This window comes from Rhinoderma darwinii, chromosome 2 (assembly GCF_050947455.1).
Source record: "Rhinoderma darwinii isolate aRhiDar2 chromosome 2, aRhiDar2.hap1, whole genome shotgun sequence".
Classification (NCBI taxonomy): domain Eukaryota; kingdom Metazoa; phylum Chordata; class Amphibia; order Anura; family Rhinodermatidae; genus Rhinoderma; species Rhinoderma darwinii.
The window spans coordinates 464,162,325-464,181,785 of NC_134688.1; the positions used below are offsets into that span (position 1 = coordinate 464,162,325).

Genomic DNA, 19,461 nt, shown 5'->3' on the forward strand with positions numbered 1-19,461 from the left:
CAATACGGGTCAAATACGTGTGACCAACGACCCGTATTTACGCCAGTATTTACTGGAGGGAAAAAATACGTTCGTGTGCATGAGGCCTTATGGTGTATAAAAAAAAAAAACAGAGAATCCCGAACTCCAGCGCTGCAAGGCAACAGTGCTAACCACTGAACCATTGTGTTGAATGCTACTTGTCTCAGATTGGTTATTGTTGATCAAGCCTTTAGGGTAATTTTAGCTGCTTCTTAATTTCCGTATGCGATCCAGCGTGGCCGCTATTAATTGCAGGTTAATTGCAAAATGTAATGTCTATGACCAGCAGAGTGGCAAACTAGTAGGTGCACCTAGTGGTAGACTAGTAGGTGCAATATCACCCACAGAACAGCCCCCTGATGGGCATACGTTAGCACACTGAATTGGCTAATTTAAAGTGACCCGATTTATGGCGAGAATGTGGAGTGGATCATGTGATCCCTCCCCGCCAATCAGGTGAGAGGAATAGGTGGGGTTACATACAGCACAAGCTAACTAATGCCCCTAATCAGTAGTCCAGGGAGATGATAGGTCTTATTGCAGCCACTAGATGAGCTCTATAAGAGAATATGGCAGCAACCGTAATACCTGCAATTTTTGAGAATATTCCATACATGGGGCAAAAAAAAACATCTGATACTGCGATAGGTCCCATAAACTTTATTTTAATTGAGCTTTTATTAAAAAAATATATAATGTCAAATCATTAGCGGATCGATGACAAATAGTTTCCCGGATCACGACTCGTGTCTTTGAGGAAGAACATTCTGTTGACCTCACTAATGGAGATGTCGCGTATGGCAGGAATGGCGTCTGGATCTGACACTTTCGTCACTTGATTTTTGGCGTATGTGTCTGCAGAGGAGGGGGAAAATATTTCATTCATTCTCATAGGAGACAACATTCATCTATTTACGCTGATCCTTCATGACAAAGATACAATTCACAGAAATAAAACGCCACCCAGGAAAAAAAAAATTGCTTAAGAAGTAAAACGGAACTTTTATTATAATAATAAAACAGCGATGGGAGACCACCGTCGTTACGCTATCCCTGGGACCCTCACCTTTTCTGCTTCGTGTGTTTCATGTTTGTTGTGGTCCATTTTTTTTTTTATTACATTTCTTTTCCTTTTTTTGTATGTGCCCTTTTGTACACCATTACCACTCCACCCACTGCACAGCCCACGACTATTTTCCTACGTTGGTGCCTCTCTTTGGACTCTGAGGAATAGCTGTAGTGCCACATTAGGGACATGGCGGAGGTCAGGGTTGTCCCTTTCAGGGCAGGGCGGCATTAGGGTTTGATAGAGATATCTTAGGTAGGTTTCTTAGTCATCATTTATTTTAGTTTATTATTTTAATAAAAGTTACTTTTTACTTCTTAGGGTTCATGCACGCGACCATATTTTTCTTCAGTGCGCTATCCAAATTTTTATACGGATACCATACTGACGCATTCATTTCTATGGGGTCATGCACACGTGTGTTTTTTTGCCGATCCGTTGTTCCGTTCCGCAAATTATAAAACTTGTCCTATCCCTGTCCGTTTTTGCCTCCATTCAACCGGCAGCACATGGAAACAATCCGTGCGCTGTCTGTATTTTGCAGATACATTGCTAGGAAGTGCCTGGGAAATTTGATCACATAACCTTCCAATGGGTACGGACCGCGAAATACGGATCACACATAGAAACAACACGGCCGTGTTATATACGGTTCGGTTATGGAAGTGACTCGGAGGCATTATGGACCCAAATATGGACACTATCTGTAGTTTGTAGCCCAATCAACGGCAACGGTCCTAAGCATGAGGCTTTAGGTATTTTCTTGCCTCTGTGAATTGTGCTTTGTTTGTCAATCCCACCAGCTTGTTACCATAGGTTTCCAAGCCCTTAAAATTTTGGATCTGTGAAATACAATGATACAAACAAGATCAGAGGAAAGCCTAAAAACCCCTTTGACACACAGGGCCGGCATTAGGGGTGTGCAACTTGGGCGGTTGTACAGAGCGCACTAGTCTCTACTGCTTAAAGGGGTACCACAGATGGCCTGGCATGCGAAACTAGTGACCACCATGAATCTTAATATTAATTGTATAGCAGTTTTATATAGACATAGTAAAGGATTACCTTATGTATGGAGACTGTATGTTGGTATTATTTGGGCACTGTATGGTGGTGTTCACAATGTGTAGCACTGCAGGCACTATCCTGATTGGCGCTTATAATAAAATACTACATGGTAATGTTATTTTTATACTGTATGACCAAATGAGGGGCACCAACACGGCATCATCCAACGTGAGGCCGGGCCCGCTCACACAGAACATATCAGCATTGGTAAGGGGAAGGTAGGTACAAATTTTGCATTGGGTTTCAAAAGTTTTTATAGGCTATGTACACCTTAGAAAATTATTTTTTTTCTTAATAAAAATGTCTATCAGTGTGTTTGGGGCAACTTTCAGATTAGTTTTTATTAAAAATTATTTTTACTTTTTGAGATACAGCTGCTTTGTATCCTGTATACAGAGCAGCTGTATCTAGCGCAGAGACGTGAATTCGTCAGGTCAGCGGGACTGACGGGTTCAGTGACATCGGGCCCTGCGTGTCTCTGACATGCAGGATCGAGCTGCTATTGATCACATATAAGTTCATAACTTAGATGTGATCGATTACAGGTGGTGTAAGAGACACACTGAACCCGTCAGTCCCGCTGACATGACAGATTTAGGTCTCAGCCCACAAAACAGCTGCTCTGTATACAGGATACAAAGCAGCTGTATTGCAAAAAGTTAAAATAATTTTTAATAAAAAATAATTAGAAAGTTGCACCAATCAATGAATACTATTACCTGTTACAGTGTGTATGGAATCCAGGGGTGCCGTATTCATTAAGTTTATTCCAAACAAAAAGATATAGGCAAAGCCCAACGTGACCATGAGATATACAGGGATAGCCACAGCCCAATACCTAGGGAGCAAATACAGCAGGAATTATACACTACTCGGTCAAAAGCATATGCTCAAAAAAGTTCTCAACCAAATATCTAGTCACTCGTATCATGCCCACAGTGGGTACTTACTTCTGAGGCCAGTATGTCAGTCCTAGGGAGTGTAGTCCCGATTCAGGAATGTACGCCCATGTAAGATATAGGACTGGAAGACAAGGGAAGATGTGATAATGAGAAGATAAGAAGCACAATCTACAGGACATGTGCTGAAATACAACCATGAAAGGGAAATTCTCCATATAATCCAAAAATCCCCAGTAAATATATAAGCCCCTGAGGTCTCTTCTGCCGTATAATTGTTATAAATTCTATGCAGCTTTCCTTGGGCGACAAGCAATATAATTGCACATGCTGCCAATAAAATTTCTTTGAGCCCATACGCCAATCTTAATCCAGAGAGAGCTGGAGTAAAATGCAGCAAATATATTTCGAGGATCATGCTCCTAATAAATTTGGCGCATCTTTGGATGTCCATGCGATAGACGCTTTTCTGGTGTAAATGACAGTAAATCTGTTGGTGCGTTGGTGGTCCCGCCCCCTCCCGGCAAACTTCAACCGTCTTCTTGACACATTTGAAAAGTAGCGAGAGAAGTAAAAAGTTGCAAATTTTAGAGCAAGTATGACGTGCGTCAAAATTTGCGACTTTTTAAAAAAAAAAATTGGTCCATTTATGCAAACAAATCTTGTTAATTGCTTCATTGCATTTAAAATTAAAAACCTTTTAAAAATGTATTTTTAAAATAAAAATCTTTCACCGTTTTGTGTCTACAGCTCCTATGCAGATCTATGTATTTCCATGGTAACAGACTACAAACAAACCCTGTGTAGTCATTATCCCTCCCATTGTCATAAACAGGGTTCTGTATACTCACTAAATCCACACTGCGATGCCAAATAGAGGACAAACCCATAAATGGCTCTTTCTGGCAGTGGCGAAGGAGAGTTTTCTACCATCCTGTGACCTTGAAAACCCTAAGTAACAAAACAAGAAGATCTTTGTTACCATTAATGACTATTCTGTAATAAAATATTAAAGCGTAGATATATGACTGCAAATAAAAATTCATTCATTAGGCAGCTGTACATGCATATTAGATAAAATATTGGCAGAAATCGGGCATTAGGGTCTTTTATCATTCCTCGGTCTATGATGCTGGAGCTGTGCTCAACACTCTGAGAATCCCCTCCTCCCCTCTCACAGCATTCAGTTTCAGATAAAGAGAGAAACTGCAGCTGCATCTCCCTCCTGTTACTGCATACATATTTTTTGGGTGACTGAAGAGGATTATTAATATTTACAGAGAGCCTGCAGGCAGGGAAAGCTATACGTATTATTGGACATAACCACACATCGATAGCAGCTACGTTATCTGGGCATTGTACCAATAGGGCTAAGTGGGACCATACACTTGCTGGGTTGAAAATAAAAAGTAAGATCCTAATGTAGCCACATATATGACCTTAGTGTTGGACTAAACATAACATAATATTTTTGCGTTTATTTTATTTACAGAATTAATATTCTAATAACAAAATGCATATATGGTCCTGGCCACATTTTTGTGTCTATGGCCAACTTAAAGGGGTATTCCCCTTTTAGACATTTATGGAATAATCCATATAAAATACCATAAATGTCTGATAGGTGCAGGTACCATCTCTTCAGCGGCCATCTTACTAGGCCGGACGGAATTTGGCGGACCCTTGTTCTCTAGATAGGTGCGGGACGTAGAAATGGGACCCACACTTATAAGACATTTATAGCATATCCTGTTAACACCTATGTATTTCGGGTTCTTAAAACAGAATCGTACCTATGATTAGGATTTAAGAGACCAAAACGCGTGTCCAAATAGGCTTTTCCTATCCATTGGACAAGCCTTTTAGTTGGATACTATCAAGCCCAAAAAAATAAAAAAATATTTTTTAACTATTTCTAAACAGTTTTTTTTTTTTTTTAAAGAAAAAAAGAAAAACTATTAAAAAAAAGAACTCGAAACAACCAACTTGATTTTTTGTTTTATTAATATATATATATTTTTTTACATACCAATCAGGATGAAAATTGATCAGGAATCTCATCACAAGGAAGATGCAGATCCAATCCTGTGAAAATCCAGTGCAGCTTTAGAAAATATTACTTATCAATATATTTATTCACAACATCTTTGGAGTGAATTCAATTTCCTTCGACCAATAGGAACTTGTTTTATTAGCCCAAAAATGTATAGGAATGCACATAAATGTGACTCGAGTATTAAATGGATGTTCAGGAATTTCCTATTGAACATAATGGGTGTAACTAGCAGGGTACCAGGCAAGCTATAGCTACGGCACTCGCAGCTAGAGATAACTATATTACTGTTGCTGGAAAAGGGGGAGAACCGAGACGGTCTCCCAATGTCTGCTGTTGGGAAAAACAAGGATTTGGCTTTTTGTTGCCTGCTGCTGCATCTCCCCCCTCTCCCTATGGCAAGATGGCCTGATGAAGACGCATGTCCTGCGTCGAAACGCGTAGCCTGTTTCTATTCATATATTAAAAACAAAAATTAGTACAGCAGCGCCTAGCAATTTGGTCCCCTTTTTTTTCCTCTCTTTCTACTTTATTGTTGGCGGTGAATTTCCGTTCACCGGCTCTTGGACCTGGGCAGCAGCTATACCTCGGATCTGTCTGCACACACCCTGGATGTGTATCCTTTTCAAGCATCTCCATAGCGGTGATCTGCATGGAGGTTTGACTTATACCTTTCAACAGTGTTGTGCCTGGTCAGCATAACCCTCCTAGGTGAGCATCATTTGCCCTAGTGTTTTGTTTTCCCATGACCCTTGGATAATTGCACTATGTGGCGCCGTGTGTTTTTTCTCTTTGTCTAGTATCCCTATGGCAAGAAACAGGCACGTAATAGGGATAGAAATTGTTGCCACTATCTAAATAATAAAAAATAGATGAATTGTGGAGGATTTAGGGCATTGGAAACGGAGATCAGAACGGTTTAGCAAAATTGCTGTGGAAAATGGCCGTCTAGGGGGTGGACCTCCACCGATTTAATATTGATGGCCTATCCTAAGAATAAAGAATAAATCCTTTAAGACTAATCTGAGCTTAAAATATGCCAAATTACCTACACAACATATTCCCCTTAGCCTTAAATTTTAAAAAAAATCTGTAATTTGCTAAGAAAAAAACAAACAATAAATAATAATACATGTCAAAAATTCTAATTCAATATTTTCAGAATTCAAAAAGAAAAAGTTAAAATGTATAGTTCCGGAGCTCCTCATAAAGTGTCAATATTTTGTCGCCCACAGACTTGTGTCATGACGCAGAACAATTGCACTTAGTGTCAGGAAGAGGTTGTACTCAAGCAGAACAGAAAGTACAAGCGGCACAGAGAGATCCATGTTGTAATTTTTGTGTGTTGTAGAAATACTAAGCACTTTACAAAGACCAGGGATGTAAGCAGGATGAAGGTGAAGAATAACAGCCGAGGTGTTCATCTCAAGACAAAAGATCCGGCAGGTCACTGCTTGACTGAGAACCAAGTCAATTATAGGGGCGTGAAGAGGGATCCGCGTCTTTACATTACACCCGGGGCTCATTAATCATCATATGCCAAAAATATGCCCAAATCTGGTCACAAAACGTAGCTCAAAAAATCTACTCTAAATTCAGTAATCGCTCATGAGTTTGACTGATGGGCCGATGGCTCTGGAAAAAATGTTCTACTCCAAAAGGACCAGGAGAATGTTTTTATGGGCTCTTCACGTTCCGACAGTCCTAACTTTTATGGTGATTCTGCTGTTCTTTTGGGGATGTATGGCCAGGGAAACCTTGTGAAATACCCCGGCCCCATGCAGTCAAATGGTCAGGGTCCCCTATGCTACATCCCACACTACCTTCCTATAATATGTATTTGGTTGGAAACTGAGGGAGGATGCTTTGAGGAATCTGTGAACCCCTGTGGGAGAAATGGAAGAGGGAATTATAAGATCTGTATCAACCTTTTTTTTTAAATTTATTTCCAGATTCTTACATATTGGCAACAAATTTTGTAGCGCTGCACAAAGATGGTCACCATTGTATTATTATCCCTGACCGTGATGGGGCTTACAGTGTAATTTATCTTTCCCAGACACCCACTTGGGACAAAATAAAAGCTTTATATCCTGTAAACAGAGCAGCTGTATCTAGCGCTGAGACCTGAATCCGTCAGATCAGCGGAACTGACGTGTTCAGTCACAGCGGGTCCACGTAGGATCCACCTGTTACTCATCACATCTAAGTAATGAACTTAGATGTGATCGGCAACAGCCCGATCCTGCACGTCAGACACGCAGTCACTGAACCCGTCAGTACCGCTGACTTGACAGATACAGGTTTGAGCGCAAGATACAGCTGCTCTGTATACAGGATACAAAGCAGCTATATCTCAAAAAGTAAAAATAATTTTTAAAAAGAAGGATTTAGAAAGTTGCACCAAACACACTGATAGACATTTTTATTTTAAAAACAAAAAACACAAAGATTTAAAATGTGTACATAGCCTTTAATAGAAAGCCAATTAACTTATTAGTATGTTTTTGGCATGTGGGACGAAACCGGCTCAAACACTGGAGAACATAGAAACACCATGCAGATGTCGTCCTCGGTCATATGCGGATGTTATAGTCTATAAAACAGGGACCACGGAATTAGAGTGGTAATTTGTTTTTGTTTATTTGCTGCTTGTTGCCACAGTTTTTGTAATTGTGGCAAAACCCAGGAACTTCTTACAAAAATGTCCAAAAATACAAATTAATAAAACAAAAAAAAAATGAGTGGACACAAATATACATTATATTTTAGGGTATCTCTAAGTAAAAAAATAATAAAACTTTAAAAATGTAATATATAAAAGATCTGGTATAAAAAAAAAATAGAATAATATAAAATATGCAATAAAGAGACAATAAATTGAAAATAGTGACTCTTCGACGAACAAAGATTTTTTTCCTAAATTTTTATTTTTGAAATTGGATTTTGCAGTAAGAAGAATAAAATATAAGTCGAGCGGCACGTTACAGAAGTATTTCGTTTTTGGTTTGCCTTCCAGTCAAGTGTAACTGAATAAACAGATTCTAAGATTACCTATGGAGCAGCGATGGCTGATAACAGGGAGTCTGAGCATGGGGGAAGGGGGTAGATGTGAAGTCAAGAAAAGTTCACTGCTGTTAATCAGCAACTTAGCCAAGGTGTGATGAGCAAAAAAAAATGGTCAATGTAAGGTCAGTGATGACAGAAGCCGGGCAATCTGTAATCAAATAGAAGGTAGGCCGATAACGAATAAAAATGATAGTAAATAATAAAAATTATTATTATAATAATAATAATAATAATAATACAAGCCCTATTAGATCGTATGGATATAACTGGAGTGGGGGGAGCACTCCCATTCCCGGCATCCGGCCACGAGTCAAAGTAATACCGCAGGGTTACCACAACCGTGCAGTGACTTCAATGTTTCCCTAAGGGAACAAAAAGTTATCAGCGACCTTTCACCTTTTTCTTAAACTTTTTTTAAACTTTTTTACTAGTCCCACCAGGGGAATTCACTATGCGATCCTACGATCGCTATTATAATACTCTGCAATACTTCTGTATTGAAGTGTATTATGCCTGTCCATGTAAAACGGACAGGCATCTGCTAGGCCATGCCTCTGGCCTTTATTAGGCCCAGGGCTGCCATCGGAGACACAGATACTTGGCGATCTTATCGCCGGGTGCCGGTGGGAAGAGAGGGAGCTCCCTCCCTCTCCCCAAAACAACTCAGATGCGGCGCTCGCTATTGAGTGCCGCATCTGAGGGGTTAAACGGGTGAGATTGATACTTATATCGATCTCACACGTTCAAGCAGGGACACCCCTAGCCCTCAGCTCCCTCTGGCAGCTGAGAGAAGGGAGATTTAACGGCTCCCTGCTCTGTCTATTTATTCAGATGCAGCGCCGTAAAAAGGCTTATGTATCAGAATAAAGCCCATTAGTGGCTGCCGTGAAAACACTATGGGGCGGTCACTAACAGGTTAAAAAAATAAATAAATTATAAATTATTATTATAAATAGGGATGCAAACGTATGTTCTCAATTTTGCAAAAATTGCCATCGCAACAAAGCAGCTGAGACGTACAATTACATTGCCACAGTGAACGCAGGACCACCGTCAGGAAGATGGCTGTAATCCCGGCGATCCCGCCGCATCTGCCAGGATCAGAGAAAAAAAAATGATCCCGATAGTTAACCTGTTCGCGGCACTGTTTGAGAAGGGAGACCTGACAAAAGTCCTCAGGGCTGTCCTATGTAAAGGCCTGTTAGGGCATATTAATGGTATAGTGACGGCATTATTCTATGTACAGGCACAATATACTAGAATACATAAAGATAGGTCCACAAAACCATGCCGTTGGACCGCAAAAAACAAACCAGACTCACGGATCCATAACAATTCACCAGTACTGGTGAATCCTCAAATACGGACCGTAAAATGACTTGTCCTGAGTTTTTACAGTCCGTATTTGCGGCCCCCACCCCGGTCCGTGTAAATCACGGTCATGTGCATGGGGCCATAGAAATGAATGGGTCCGCAATTTATCCGCAAAAATGCGGATAAATTGTGGCCGCAAATATACGATCATGTACATGAGGCCGGCTCCAGGTTTATGTGGGCCCTTGGGCTACACAGACTTACTAGGCCCCTTTGCGGGGGAACGCATGGCGGCAGTAAAATGGAAGAAAACCACTTTATAACCCAATAAAGACGTTAGGCCCTGTTTATGACCCCATATAGAAGTTAGGCCCCCAGTTTGTACCCTCATAAATTTAGTGCCCTCTGTAGATAGTGCCACACAGCCACCCTCCCAGGTAGTGTGACACAGACCCCTCCCAGGTAGTGCCACACAGCCCCTCTCCCTGTAGGTAGCGCCTTTGGGGTTCCCTCTAGGAGTTGAATCCCCAGCCAGAGCGTTGCGGACGCTCTAGCTGGGGATTCCGCTTCAGGAGAAACCCCTAACGTCACTGTCCATATATGGACAGTGATGTCAGGGGCTTCCACAGAGACGGAGACCCGGAGCAAAGCCGCTTGTAGCGCTCTGCTTGGGACTCCTTCTCTCCTCCTGACATCACTGTCCATATATAGACAATGATGCTGTGACGACGGCAGTGACAACACCCTGCGGCCGAGTGGGCTCCCCCAAGGCTAGTGGGCCCCGGCACTTGCACGTATATTGTAACTAAAATAATCAATGTAAAGCCCTTTTATGGGACCTAGCAAAAACAGAAAAAAAAACAAAAAGACAATTAAATATTGCAGAAAAAAGAATAAAAAAAATGTACAATACATTTTAGAAAATAAATATATTTAATGAATAAAACACATGTACAGTAATATAACCCATGCACATTAAGTATCCTTATAACCGTAACATGTAAAATAAATCAAAACACTTACTTTAGGTGAGAGATGAACAACACAAAAAAAAAGGTATTCGTAACCCAAATTCGTATGTGTAGACACTACAACTTGTCCTGCAAAAAACAACTCCCCATATTGCTGCTTGTTGCAAAAATAAAAAAAATTATTGCTTCTAGAAAGTCCAGAAGTGACCCTCCAGCCCAAAATTATAATTTCTTTTACTATACATTGCAAATGTCTAGTCAACTTATCTGATGCCCCGCTCCTGATTGGTCCGGTCTCCGTTCCGGTCCCCCACATTCATATGAAGATCTTCTTTGAACGTTTGAGATACGCCCCATCCCTTCCATTGCCCTCCGATGGACCAGCGCTGATGACATCGGTGCTGCTGGATACAACTACAACACAGGGGCCGATGTCACTGGCGCTGGTCCATCAGAGGGCAATGGAGGAGGTGGGGGGGGGGGGGTGTCTCAGACTTTCAAGATAGATCTCCATAAAAAAAAGTCTGAGACATCGGTAGCTATTTTGAATACCGGAAAGCAGTGGACCGGAACTCAGGATCAGAAGCTATACTATACATTTGCAATATATAGACTATTTATTTTTTGGCTGAAGGGTCGCTTTAAAGAGTTATTCTCAACTCAGACATTTATGGGATATCCACGGGATGTGCCCTAAATGTCTTATAGATGTGGGTACCACCTATCTCAAAAACGGGAGTCCCCGAACCTGCCTGAAGAGGTGGCTGCCGGCCGTCTCAACCAGTCGGGAGAATGTACGGAGACTAGAGTTGGCCGCTCACATCCCCCTACACTCATTTCTATGGTAGTGAGTCCGCCATCGGAGTTTAGAATACCAAGAAAATGCTTGGTCCTGAAGGGGTTAATATAACATTGTACATTCACCCCTGCACTGTATCTGGTGGAGGAGGATAGCCTGCACATGACATCTGTCCAGTGCGAGTGACCAGTTCAGGTGTAGGTCACCACAGCCCTATCTAAACTACAGGAGGTGGTGAGTTACTGATGTCCCACTCCATGAACAGAAACAAACACTTCATTTTCACATTGCCTCCAGTACCGCTGTCAGCAGCTAAAAGTGACATTCACTCCCCTGCCCATCACATTCCTACAGGTGAACATGGCAGAGGTTGAACGGAGTTCAACTTCCATAGATAATGCCGGTATATCATCTACTTCACATATAAGGGACCAGACACGGAATGGTGATCGATATCAATACGATCGGAAAAGACGATCACTATGGATTGTCCGGTGTAAATAAATTTTATTCAAATGTATAAGAAATAAAGGTTCTGCAACTTTCATGACTTCAATGTATCCCTATAAGAAATATGACGAGCGACTTTGCAACCTTTGGGAAAAAATCTGACTTTGTAATAGTCGAAAGGTTGTTCCGAAGTTGTGAAGCGATCATGATTTATTGTGAGTCCCAGGAGACATACTGTCACTCTAGCCTTATTAGCAGTCCTATGCAAAATGAAAAAGTTGTACAACATAACAAACTTAGCTTTGCTATATTAGTACATCAAATTACTTATCTTGTACTGAGTTGCATTCATAATTCTGCAGGCTTCAGAGCGGAAATCTTCTAACATCCATTATAGGGGTTACCTCATGAAGACAACCCATTTTTTTTTTATATAGATCCCAATGTGGCAATCAGTTGATCACTGGGGGTCCGGCTTCTCTAACTCACCACAATAAGCTGTCATGGCCGGGAAAAGCTGCATCTTGCCATATATTGTAGTACTTAAATTAATGGCCGACCATGAGCAGCTTAAAATTCTAAGTAACCAGAGTGTAAGGGAGATGTGTGTGACACATTTAGGACCCTCTTCAAGAGGATCTCTTGCTCTGAAAGACCCAATACGCACATGTATTACACGGACAGCCTATTAGTTTCTATGGTGGCTGTGTAATTCTTTACGTGACCTGTAGGGGCGCTGTAGGGAAATGGAACACTTACTGACTGCGCCATTGCACAGGGCGCACCACTCCAGCAGATGGAAGGGGGAGCTGCGCTGGCTCCGTTCCCCTGCTTGTTTCAGAAGTGCCCGAGCCCGGCGATTCAGCAGCTGCCATTCCGCCCGGGCGCTTCTTCTCTCAGTGGCGTCGCTACCACTAGAGCGGCGACACCAGGCATGTGGGCGCCCAGGGACGGGCCCCCCATGGCTGGCGGCACCACTAGCAGCCGCCGCGGCTGCTACAGTGGTAGCGACACGACATTCAATAGTATCTGCATTGTTAGGGCGCAGGTACTATTGAAAACTATAGCAGAGCAGGGAGGTATCTCCCTGCTCTGCTATCTACTGGCGCCACTGTAGCTCCCTGAAGGAGCAGAATCCCTGTGTGGCCGGGGATTCCGGTCCTGGACGGAGCGCTTGATGTCTCTGTCCATATATGAACGGTGACATCAGGGGCAACTCCTGAAGCGGAATCCCCGTCTACAGCGTTGCCGACGCTGTGACCGGGGATTCCACTCCAGGAGAAGCCCCTGACATCTCTGTCCATTTAGGGGGATTCCGCTCCTTCAGGGAGCTACAGTAGTGCTATCTACAGGAAGGGGGGGGGGGGGGTGTGCTATCTACAAGGGGGCTGTGCGGAATTCGCTACAATGTGGTGTCTGGAACTACCTACAAGGGGGCTGTGTGGCACTACCTACAAGGGGGCTGCGTGGCACTACCTACAAGGGGGCTGCGTGGCACTAGCTACAAGGGGCTGCGTGGCACTACCTACAAGGGGCTGCGTGGCATTCCCTACAGGTGGCTGCGTGACACTACCTACAAGAGGGCTGCGTGTCACTACCTACAAGGGGGCTGCGTGACACTACCTACAAGGGGGCTGTGTGGCACTACCTACAAGGGGGCTGCGTGGCACTACCTACAAGGGGGCTGCGTGGCACTACCTACAAGGGGGCTGCGTGGCACTACCTGCAAGGGGGCTGCGTAGCACTACCTACAAGGGGGCTGTGTGGCACTACCTACAGGGGGAATCTGAGTGGGGGGCTGATGGCAATTTTACTGTGAGTGGGGGGCTGATGGTAATTTTACTGTGAGTGGGGGGCTGATGGTCATTTTACTGTGAGTGGGGGGCTGATGGTCATTTTACTGTGAGTGGGGGGGCTGATGGTCATTTTACTGTGAGTGGGGGGGGGGGGCTGATGGTCTTCAAGTGGTTTCCACCTCTGACCTCCAATTGAAATTAATGGGAGGCAGAAAATACCCGCGGCGCTCGATTGGAGCTTTTTTGCCTGCGTCTTTTGCATTCGCTTAAACTGCTTAAAAAAATGCAAAAAAAACTTCAAATAACGCTGTCAGTTCCTGAAGGAATTTTGAGGCAGATTTTTTTCTGCCTTACAAAAAACGCTGTGTGGACATACCCTAAGGCCCCATGCACACGAACTTGTTTTTGCGTCCGCAATTTCCCCTGAAAATCCACGGGAGAATTGCGGACCCATTCATTTCTATGGGCCCATACACACTATCCGTGCCGCACAAACTCAGGACATGTCTTATTACGGCCTGCAAATTCGATGCGGACATGCCCATTTAAGTCAATGGGCCCGTGGAAAATGCGGGTACACCTCCGTGTGTCAACCGCAGTTTGCGGATTTGCAGAAGTGTTGCTAGGCGACGACCGGGAATGAGTTCTGTCGTCATCCTGTTTTACATAGGCTTTTTTTTTTTATCCGCATTTTGCGGATTACATACGGATGAACTGCGGATTACATACGGATGAACTACGGAGGACATTTCACGGAACGCGGTCCTGGAATTTGCGGACCAGAAAAACACTACGGTCGTGTGCATGAGGCCTAAGTGTGTAGTGCTTGTTTTTAGCCGTTTTCTGTGTTTCTGAAAGCAAATTATTGATAGGGGGGCCCTGAGGAAAATTTTCGAGTCCGAAAAGGTTGGGTAACTAGGCTACAGGATCCCATTGTGGAGCAGCTCAGTTCGTTGTGGGAACTGGGCCTAGGTGAGTACAAAATTTTTGTTTATTTGGGGGCACTGTCTATAAGGGGGAGGTGGGGGACTGTATGGCACTGTCTACATGGGGGAGGGGGGGCTGTATGACAATGATCTACAAGGAGGAGGTGAGGGATTATTGCACTGTCTACAGGGGGGCTGTATGGCACAATCTACAGTGGGGAACTATCTACAAGGGGAGGCTGTGTGTGGCAGTCAGGGGAGGGGGGCATTATACTGTGTGGAGGCCACTAAGCGGACATTATACTGTGTGGGCACAATTAGAGGACAAAATACTGTGTCCTTGAAGGGGTTATAATATATTATTAATATACTGTATGGGGGCAATAAAGGAGCATTACGCTGTGTGGGGGCACTATAAGGGCATTATACTTTTTTACGGGCATTTTTTTTATGATGGTTGGAGCGCCTACAGATAATTTTGCACGGGGTGCCATCTATCCTAAGGCCGGCCCTGCTTGTGGTCCCAGCAGCAGTACACCCTGTAATCAGCTTATCGTTAGGAGCCCCCTCCCACTAAGCAAAGTGGTTTGAGCAGCGGAAACGGTACAAAACTCACAATTTTTCTCACAAATTGAGACTATAGTGCCGTTTGCGACTTTTCTACGCCAGGAAACTAGAATAGAAATGTTAGTTAATTCCCCCCCCCCATTGAGTTCCCTTTTTATTCTGGGGCCTGGGGAGAGTTCTTATCTCCAAAGGTCACAAGCATCTGAACTGGTGGCCTCACCTCAATGGCTGCGAGAACCAGGAGACATTTTTTCTCAGGCTCAGCGGTCAATCAATGATTGGGATAAAATCTGCGGCCTGGTAATATTTCATAGTGACACCACCTGAGGGGAATGGATTTTTATCTCTCCATCACCACTTACTGCTGCTGGACTTCATTCATCTCAGGCTTCGACCGATGACATCACTGGAGACACTGAACCTCCTAATGGCCTCAATAAACACGGCAGGTTTCTCACTTTTACTTTGGAAGAGGACAGAAGAGAGAACAATAGGAGCTCAGCAGGATCGTACCTGGTGAAATGTACCTGTCATTGGTCCAGTGTAAAGACGACCTGTCACTTTAAACCCCTAACGACCAGATCTGTTTGGGCCTTAAAGGGATTATGTGGGGACCAAAAATGATCGGCAGTGTAGTCCCTGCAGTATGTGATAGACACGCTATTATATATTCCGGTCCCCGTCACGCTGATTCTGAGATTTTCATGGATTTTTATAGCGCTGCTGGGGGACCGGAAGTCTAGTTGCGCAGTCTTCTTTGATGATGATACGACTCTTCATCATGTGACCGGCCCCGCTGTGCTCTATGTGATCGCCGTACTACTGCTCCTGCTTGTACATGGAATACAGCGGGGCCGGTCACATGACGAAGAGTAGTATCGTCATCAAAGAAGACTGTGCAATTAGACTTCCGGTCCACCGGGAGCGCTATAAAAATCTATGGAAATCTCAGAATCAGCGCAACGGGGGACCGGAATGTATATTAGCGAGTGTATGACATACTGCAGGGACTGCACTGCTGATCATTTTTGGTTCCCTCATAACCCCTTTAATGAACAAACCATTTTTTATTTTTCCATTCCAATAGCTATATATAGATTTTTTATTTTTCCGACAATGTTGTAGTATGAGGGCTTGTTTTTTTGTATTTTTCAATCACACCATTTTGGGGTACATATGATTTATTGATTAGCTTTAATACATTTTTGGGGGAAGGGAATGCAAAAAACCACAACATTTCTTGCCATTGTTTTTATTTAGGTTTACCGTGCGGGAAAAAATAACACGTCAACTGTAATCCACAGGTCAGTACGAAGGCAGCGATACCTAACACGTATAGTCTTTTTTCCATTTTAGTACTTTTGCGCGATAATACATGTTTTACGGAAAAGTGTCATTTTTGTGTCGCCTCATTCTGTTCTGAGACCCATAACGTTTTTTATTTTCCCTTCGATGTAGCCGGCTTGTTTTTTGTAGGATAAATCATAGTTTTTATTAGTACCGTTTAAGGCCCCATGCACATGACCGTATTTTTTTATCCGTAATTACGGACTGCAATTACGGACCCATTCATTTCTATGGGCTGCCGACACCTTTCCGTATTTTTACGGATGGGTGTCCGTGCCGTAGAAATGATAGAACACGTCCTTTTTTTTGTCCGTCATTACCACACGGGCTCCCCATAGAAGTCTATGGGCGCTTCCGTAATTACGGATAGCTATGGAAGTGCATCTGTAGCCGTTCGTAATTACGGAATTGTTGCTATGCGACGCCAGGGGACTACCCAAGATTCCTCCCTGTGTTTTTATTGCGGATCTGTACATATAATTTATTGATTAACTTTTAATATTTTTTTTTTTTTAAGGAAAGAATTAAAATTAAAAAAAACAGCGATTCCACCATTGTTTTTTGCAAGTTTTTTTTACGTTGTGCGTCATGCAGTATAACTAATACGTTTTGTTTGTTCTACGCGTTGTTATGATTACGGCGATACCTAATATGCCGGGTTTTTTTTGTGGTGACCAATCTTAAAGAAAAAAAAAACGGTTTCATTTATTTCTATTTTTGGAGGTAAGGCTTCGTTCACATCTGGCATTCTGTCGGAGCTTCGCATCAGATCGGAACCCTGATTGACTGAGAGAAACGGAAACCATAGGTTCCCGTTTTAATCACCATTGATTTCAATGGCGACGGATCCGGTGCAAATGGTTTCCGTTTGTCCCCGTTGAGTAAGGTTCCCGTCGTTTTGATGGAATGAATAGCGCAGTCGACTACGGTATTGCTTCTGTCAAAACGACGGAACGCTTGCACAGCGGAGACAAACGGAAACTATTTGCACCGGATCCGTCACCATTGAAATCAATGGTGATGCAAACGGAACCTATGGTTTCCGTTTGTCTCAGTCAGAGTTCCGTTCTGACGCGAAGCTCCGACGGAACGTCAGCATAAGACCCTGATACAGATGTGAACATACCCTTAGAATCATATAGAAACCACAACCTATAGGTAGTTCTTCAGCGTTGGCTGATTTTTAGTTTGGCTTTATTGGTACGCAGCTATCGCCAGTGACTGTACTGTATTATGTTCATGACACTAGGGGTCGTAAACGCCAGAATAACGGCCCAAAAATCGGAAGCTGAACGCCTCCAAACATCTGCCCATTGATTTGAATGGGAAAAACGGCGGTCTGAAACGGCCACGAAAAAGGAAGTGCAGGTCACTTCTTGGGACGTTTTTGGAGCCGTTTTTCATTGACTCTATAGAAAAACCGCTCCAAAAACGGCCGTAAAAAACACAGCGAAAATCGCAAGTGGCTTAAAATACGTCTGAAAATCAGGAGCGGTCTTCCCTTGAAAACAGCTCCGTAATTTCAGACGTTTTTGAGTTTGCGTGTGAACATATCCTAAGGGAGGATTTACACGAACGTGATTTACGTCCGTGCAACCCACGTGATTTTCACGCGCGTCGCACGGACCTATGCAAGTCTATGGGGCAGTGCAGACTGGCCGTGATTTTTGCGCAGCGTGAGTCCGCTGCGTAAAACTCACGACATGTTCTATATTTGAGCGTTTTTCGCGCATCACGCACCCGTTGAAGTCAATGGGTGCGTGAAAACCACGCATGCCACACGGAAGCACTTCCGTGGGACGCGCGTTATTCGTGCAACAGCAGTAAAAAGTATGTTTGCAAACAGAAAAGCACCACGTGCTTTTCTATTTACAAACATCCAAACGGAGTGTCATAATGATGGCGGCTGCGCAAAAATCACGCAGCCGCACATCCTATGTGATGACACACGGAGCTGTTAAGTGCCTTTTGCGCACGCAAAATGCCACGTTTTTTGCGCACACGCTCATGTAAATCCGCCCTAAGTGTGTCCATTGTTTATGCATGAGTGTGAATGTGTGTCTATCTTTGTACATAAGTGTATATATATGTGCACTTGTGTATCAGTAGATTTGCATGTTTCTGTGTACATATATATATATAACGCTTTGTAGTCGTTTTCACATTCTTGATGTGATCCGATGCTTTCGTCTTTCTCGTTATTCTATTCCTGTGACAGAACTGAAAAGCGTGCGCAGATGTGAACAGAGCCTAAGTATGTCTTTTTTTGTATTTATGTATGAATGTGTAGTTGTGTCTCATCTTCGTACGCGTATATGGCCCAGTTCACACTGAGTTGTTTTGGTGGTTTTTGAAACCGCGCCTGAATCAGCACCAAAAAATTTCCAAACCGCCTCCCATTGATTTCAATGGAAGACGAAGGCATTTTTTTTACCACGGCAGGTTATAGCCACTCGCAGGGGAAAAAAAGCGCCATGTTCTTTCTTACCGCGGTTCAGCCTCTGACCTCCCATTGAAATCCCATCGAATTTTGAGGCAGTTTTTTCCGCTTGCAAATTCCTCCGTGTGAACAGGGCCTACATGTGTATGGTTTTTATGTATATATGTGCACTTGTGGATGTGTGTGTATCGGTTGGGTTGCGAAGGAGAGGGGGGCATTTACATTTAGCTATGGGTACCCATGATCGCTAGTTACGCCCCTGGTATCGTTCACAGCGCCATGAACAGTAAATGTTGCTCGTAGCGAGAGCCATTGCCTCTCACCTTTCGTGTTTCGCTCGTTATGTGGCACCGTAGTGACCATGAGCATAAACACTCATGTTTTGGGGGCTTCCATTTTCAAGGTGGGCTACCTGTAACCTGTCCAAACAACACAGCCCCTACAGATGACATTGTGTATGGATTACAAAAGTAACTAATTTTTAAAAAAAAGTCAGCAGGAAGGCAGAGCCCAGTATTTACAGGAACATAGCAAATCATACTCACACTTTGCAGCAGCCATAGCACTTCCGGTAGTGTTATTATTCACCATGACTCCAGCAGGTGGCGCTAGAATGGGACGCAAACTGCAATACATCAGCCCTACAGCTTCCTGTACTAATGTCGTTCACCATGC

The 19,461-nt window shown here is 43.3% G+C and overlaps 1 protein-coding gene across 1 annotated transcript; it reads right to left on the bottom strand.

Annotated features, from left to right (window-relative positions):
- Positions 1–666: 666 nt before the first annotated feature.
- On the bottom strand, positions 667–19,380 carry PIGP (phosphatidylinositol glycan anchor biosynthesis class P). Its single transcript, XM_075850989.1, has 6 exons — positions 19,332–19,380; positions 5,084–5,139; positions 3,906–4,005; positions 3,106–3,178; positions 2,875–2,993; positions 667–876 (listed from the first exon to the last, which is right to left on the bottom strand). Exons 3-6 carry the CDS (start codon positions 3,985–3,987, stop codon positions 728–730), a joined length of 423 nt encoding a protein of 140 aa, XP_075707104.1. The 5' UTR covers positions 3,988–4,005; positions 5,084–5,139; positions 19,332–19,380; the 3' UTR covers positions 667–727.
- Positions 19,381–19,461: the final 81 nt, after the last annotated feature.